Source organism: Papio anubis, chromosome 14, assembly GCF_008728515.1.
Source record: "Papio anubis isolate 15944 chromosome 14, Panubis1.0, whole genome shotgun sequence".
NCBI classification, from domain to species: domain Eukaryota; kingdom Metazoa; phylum Chordata; class Mammalia; order Primates; family Cercopithecidae; genus Papio; species Papio anubis.
Genome location: NC_044989.1, coordinates 72903658 through 72909666, shown reverse-complemented (window position 1 = coordinate 72909666; position 6009 = coordinate 72903658). Strand labels below are relative to the sequence as shown.

Genomic DNA, 6009 nt, shown 5'->3' with positions numbered 1-6009 from the left:
TATGTAAGAAAAATTCTTTAAACTTTTTGTAAATATGTAACAGAATTTAAAAATTATTAATTCTAAATAAAAGAAAAATGTGTCATTTCCTATACAGATCAAACTTTTAAATATGTTTTCTTCTTGTCTTTTTTCATATGCATGTGTAGTTTTTATATAGTTTAAATACTATTGTGAATATCATGTTTGATGTTTTAACATTTTTCTTCTTTTGAGAATGTGTTTTGCTTAGCTGTAGGCTCTGGTTTTTTGGCAAGATAAAAGAAATTTTCCTCATATTTTGGCAAGATAAAATAGGCTCTGGTTTTCTGTCAAGATAAAATAAATTTCCTTTAGCTCTCTACTTTGCAGTCCAAAAGAGGAGACTGTAAAGATGTTTTAGTGTTGTGATTATTTCAAATAAGAGTGCCTAAAATGATCACCTGTGGACTCTTTGTGTTAAGATGAAAATGAGTGTCCATTTGCATTCGTACAATTTTTATATGCTATTTAATCTTACTCTTTTTAAACTGCATGCTGCACATCTGTCCATATTTTATTTCAGTAATTTGCAATGCTCATTACCTCTTCGTAAAGTTTTTTTTTTTTTTTTTTTCTTTAGGTGAAGTTATTCTTGGGCCATGCTATAGGATGTTGACCATCTTACTATCAGTTTTTAGATTCACTTAAAAGTTTGTTGTGTGCTTACAGAGTATATAGTGCTATCAAGGAACTTAAAATATAGAGATTTAATATTTGCTCTCATGGATGTGAAGCAATGAACAGAATAGTCAACAAGTTTGAACCCATAAATATAAAGGTGTGATGGTTCCAGAGGGAAAAGAACGTAGGTGTTGTGCTGTTGAATTTTAGAATTAGTAGATTTCATTAAGAAAAGTATCTTGGTAAAGAAGCTATGCCCCAAAAGAAGAAATGAGATTTACTTTATGAAATAAGGGAAAATGACCTTGTAATTATGAATCAGCCCTACCCAAATTAGATATACCTGCTGCTTATATTCTGATGAATTGTGTAGTTACCAGTGTTACAGTAAAAACTGGCAGGTCTTTATTTTGAATACTTCTTTATGTAATTTTTTCATTTTCTTTTTGTTTTATTTTGTTCAACATTTACTTTCAATATTTCCTTTTATTCTTGTTAAATCCCTATAAATCAGCTGATTAGTTTTTTTTTCAACTGAGGAAATCGAGCCCAAAGTAAATCGTGAATTACTCTTGTCAGATCACATAGCAAATCAGTTTTAGCATTGAAACTAGATTCCAGTTCTTACCTGATGTTTTTTTCTTTTACTTTCTCTTTTGATATCTAGGTTTAATTAACATACACTATTCACATCAAAATCCATTGGTATTACTTCTTGGTTTGACTTTTCCATTCTTTGTCTTATTTTTCACATAATCTCCCCTCTTTTCGTAGCATATTTCTGATTTTGATTGCATGTTGACTTAAGTATTGATGAATTCTTGTGTTCTTCAGAAGTTGGCTGGCAGGCCGTGATTCATATTGTGTGGCAAGTTTTGTTTTTAACTACTAAAACTTAGTTTTTTATGTAAACTCTCATATCTTTTAGAAAAAGTCGTCATGAAAGGTACATTCTCACATTGTTCTTATTTTCCCTTTAGAGTCCCATGGCCAAAGATGTATCTCTAAAGGCAAATGCAGGATTGGTGCCACCTGTTTCTCTTCTCTGCTACCCATCCTTGTGGGCTTTGTCCCAGCCTTGGTGTATATCTTCACAGTTTATTAATTCTATGGCTCAAACATAAGAACTAGGTCTTTGGAAACCTATTTCTTTGTTTGTTTTATATTTCTCACTTAGAAGCTAGAACTGGCCTTTATAAAAAGAACCAAACACTTGAGTAGTAACAATTAAGGTAGTTGCTTTTAATAGCTTTGTTTGAATTTTTTTGTTGTAATCTTGTATTTGCAGGTACCTGGGGCCCAAGATTTGGTGGATTTCTCTCCAGTTTATCGATGTCTACACATATATTCTGTCCTGGTGAGTCTTTATCTGGCTCTGCCTAGTAAAGATGTCCATTGAGTTCAAAACTTTGCTTTCTCAACTTTTGGTAGTTTTTCTGTTTTTTATTAAGAGTGAAAAATGAGAAAACTCTTCTTGTTTAAGGACTGTTAATTATAAAAAGCAATTTTGAATCTCTTATGTTTTTATGTAATATGCTATGGCTAGTGACATTTCTCAGTCATCAATAAATCAGTAGCTTATAACTAGAAGTAGTCATACACATCCAGATTTCTGTTTTTAGTTTAATAATGTAATTATTTAAATAACAATATTCTGTCTTTACACATTAAAATAGTATTTGTGAAAATGTTTACTTTTTTATTCCTAATGACAATTATTCCTTTTGTCATGTAAAGCATATGGAAAAGGGAACCTCTCTGTGTGGGGGATATTATAGATGTTAATAATATTCTAAGAAATGATCCCTTTCTCCATTTTGGTAGTACACTCACATGCAGACACATAGATACACAGAAAGTGAATCAAAAATTAAACTGTAGCAACCAAGACAAATTGGTGAGAGAAGCCTATTATTGATTTTTTTTTTACAGAAACTTTCACTGATGCTTGTATCAGGTTGTTTTTAATATGTTGAAGTATGTCTTATTGCCCAGTCTGTTATCAATTTTTCTTTGTGTGTGTGTGTGTGTGTGTGTGTGTGTGTGTGTGTGTGTGTGTGTATATATATTTTTTTTTTTTCTTCTTTTTGAGACAGAGTTTTGCTCTTGTTGCTTAGGCTGGAGTACAGTGGTGTGACCTCGGCTCACCACAACCTCCGCCTCCCTGGTTCAAGCGATTCTCCTGCCTCAGCCTCTTGAGTAGCTGGGATTATGGGCATGTGCCACCACACTCGGCTAATTTTGTATTTTTAGTAGAGATGGAGTTTCTCCATGTTGGTCAGGCTGGTCTTGAACTCCTGACCTCAGGTGATCCTCCGTCTGGGTCTCCCAAAGTGCTGGGATTACAGGTGTGAGCCACCATGCCCGGCCTCTTTGTTCATATATTTAACATAGTGTTACTTTGTCATTACTCCTGACAATTTGAGATACTGACCTATGGACTTTATGGTCTGAAGTATTTTGTGGTAGTTTTATTGGTTTGATTAAAAATCAGGTAGTTTCTTCTTCTCTCCCTCTTTCGCCCACTTCTTCATCTTCCTCTTTTCTTCTCTGTTTCTCTTTCTGTCTTCCCTCCCTTTACACTCCCTCTCTCTTATTCTACCATTCCTTTTTTTTTTTAAATAGGCAGTTAAAGTAGTGAATACTAAAAATAATGTGTAGCCTTATACTGTGATTTTTGTATTTACATTTGAATATAAGTATGTCTCACTAGTTTAAATGTCCATACTAGAATCACTCTAACAGTGGAGAGGCATTAGAATTAAATTTAATATTGCAGTAGCAGCAATTTCTCAGAAGACATTCTTTTTTTTTTTTTTTGGTTTTATAAAGAAGCTCTGAATATCTTACTGCTAAAGTAACATATACTCATTTAGAAATTTTCAAGTTACAAAAAGTAAATAAAACAAAGGACATGAAAATAAAATTATAATTGCCTACGATTTCACACCTAGAGACCACCATTATTTATGTTTTATGTATTTACATCTAATATTTTCAGACATTTTTAACAAAAATAAAATTCATATTGTCTAATATATGTACAATTCTTTTTTTTTTAAAAAGATTTATTTTAGGTTTAGGGAAACATGTGAATGTTTATTACATAGGTAATCTCATGTCACAGGGGTTTGTTGTATAGATTATTTCATTACCCAGGAATTAAGCCCAGTACCCAAAAGTTATTTTTTCTGCTCCTCTCCCTCTTCCCATCTTTCTCCCTCCACTCTCAAGTAGACCTTATTGTCTGTTGTTTCCTTCTTTGTGTTCATAAGTTCTTGTCATTTAGCCCCCACTTATAAGTGAGAACTTGGGGTATTTGTTTTTCTGTTCTTGCATTAGTTTGCTGAGGATAACAGCCTTCTGCTCCATTCATGTTCCTGCAAAAGACATGATCTCATTCTTTTTTATGGCTGCACATGTACCATTCCTTGTTATATAAAGGTCAAGCCAAATGTAGATTGAATTGTATCAAGGCATCTAAAACAAGTCGACAATCTTTTTCAATCACAAGTATAGATAAGAAATCATATACATCTTAGACTGTGACACTTTATTATCAATTCATAAAGGCCCCCCTCTTGTATTTTATTTTGTTTTATTATATTTTTTCCATTCATTCATTGTTTACAAGCCCAGTTGTCTTTCATCTCCAAGAATAATAACACTAATAAATGTAATATATGGTCATAGATGTGTAAATATCCTTGAAAAATGTATAGTGATTTGTATATGTATGTGCTTTTAATTTACTCAAATGCTGTTGCGCTATGGTTCTAGTTTGCATTTCTCTGGTTATTAGTCAAAATTGTGGTTTTCTTTATAGACTAGTGGATCTTTTTAGATTTTTTTCTATAAAGTGCTTATTTTTAACCTTTGTCCATTTTTTAAAATCGGGTTTCTTATTTTTTTCCCTCTTTTCTGAAAGAGTAATTTCAGAAATTCCTCATATATTGTAGATACTGAGAGTTTAGAATGTTTAAAATGTCCTTTTTTCATAATTTGTCACCAGACTCTAAACTATGTCTATGTTATGTTCAGTGAAACAGAAATATTTAGTTTCCATGTAATCACATCCATCAATTTTAGCCATATAAGTTTATACTTTTGAGTTTTTTTTTTTAAATACCTCTTTATCCTGCTGTCACAGAGTATTTACTTTATATTACGTTTAATATTTTACCATTTACATTTTCATCTTAACCCATCTTGGGTTCATCATTATATATAAGGGGACTTTAGAAAGTTCATGGAAAAAAGAAACTAAAACATAAAAATAAAAAATATAAACTTTATTTTTCAACAGAAGCTCCATCAAGTTTAAGACACTTTGGTAAGCAATTATACCAGCCATTTAGCCCATCTCTAAAGAACTGAGGATCCTAGAAATTTAACCATGTCAATGTAGTCTTTTGTACATTATTAACTGAAGAAAGATAGTTGCCCTTTAAAGGCTTTTTAAAACTAGGAAACGAAAAGAAGTCAGAGCAAGCTAAATCAGGACTGTAAAGCGAATGTCTAATGATTTCCCATTGAAACTCTTACAAAATTGCCCTCATTTGATGAGGGGAATGAGCACAAGCGTTGCTGTAGTGGAGGAGGACTATATAGTGAAGCTTTCCCAGGCATAGTTCTGCTAAAGCTTTGGCTAAAAGTCTTATAATAAGCAGATATTATTGTTCTTTGGCCTTCCTGAAGGTCAACAAGAAAAATTCCTTTAGCATTTCAAAAATCTGTTGCCTTGACCTTTCCTCTTGACTGGTCTGCTTTTTCTTTGACTGGACTACTTTCATCTCTTGGTAGCCATTGCTTTGATTATGCCTTGTCTTCAGGATTGTACTGGGAAAGCCCTGTTTCTCTTCTGCCACAGTTCTTCAAAGAAACTGTATTAGTCTGTTGTCACACTGCTATAAAGAATACTGCTTGAGGTCGGGTGCAGTGGCTTATGCCTGTAATCCCAGCAGTTTGGGAGGTTGAGACAGGTGGATTGCTTGAGGTCTGGAGTTTGAGACCAACCTGGGCAACATGGTGAAACTCTGTCTCTACTAAAAGTACAAAAATTAGCCAGGTGTGGTGGTGGGTGCCTGTAATCCCAGCTACTTAGGAGGCTGAGGCAGGAAAATTGTTTGAACCTGGGATGCAGAGGTTGTAGTGAGCCAAGATCATGCTACTGCACTCCAGCCTGGGCAGCAAAACTGGGGATTCACTCTGTCCCTTGAAAGCTGTGTAGAACTCCAGCAAAAGAAACTATCATCAGAGTGAACAGGCAACCTACAGAATGGGAGAAAGTACTTGCAATCTACACATCTGACAAAGGGCTAATATCTAGCATCTACAAAGAACTTAAACACATTTATAAGAAAAAAA

The 6009-nt window shown here is 33.4% G+C and overlaps 1 protein-coding gene across 4 annotated transcripts in view; it reads left to right on the top strand.

The window, feature by feature from the left end:
• EXOC6B (exocyst complex component 6B) overlaps nucleotides 1–6009 on the top strand; it is a 680715-nt gene that overhangs the window by 278491 nt on the left and 396215 nt on the right. For all 4 annotated transcript variants that reach the window (XM_031655579.1, XM_031655578.1, XM_031655577.1 and 1 more), the window contains one exon: nucleotides 1931–1999. In XM_031655579.1, coding sequence (XP_031511439.1) covers nucleotides 1931–1999 — 69 coding nt within the window. The remainder of the gene's footprint in view (nucleotides 1–1930; nucleotides 2000–6009) is intronic.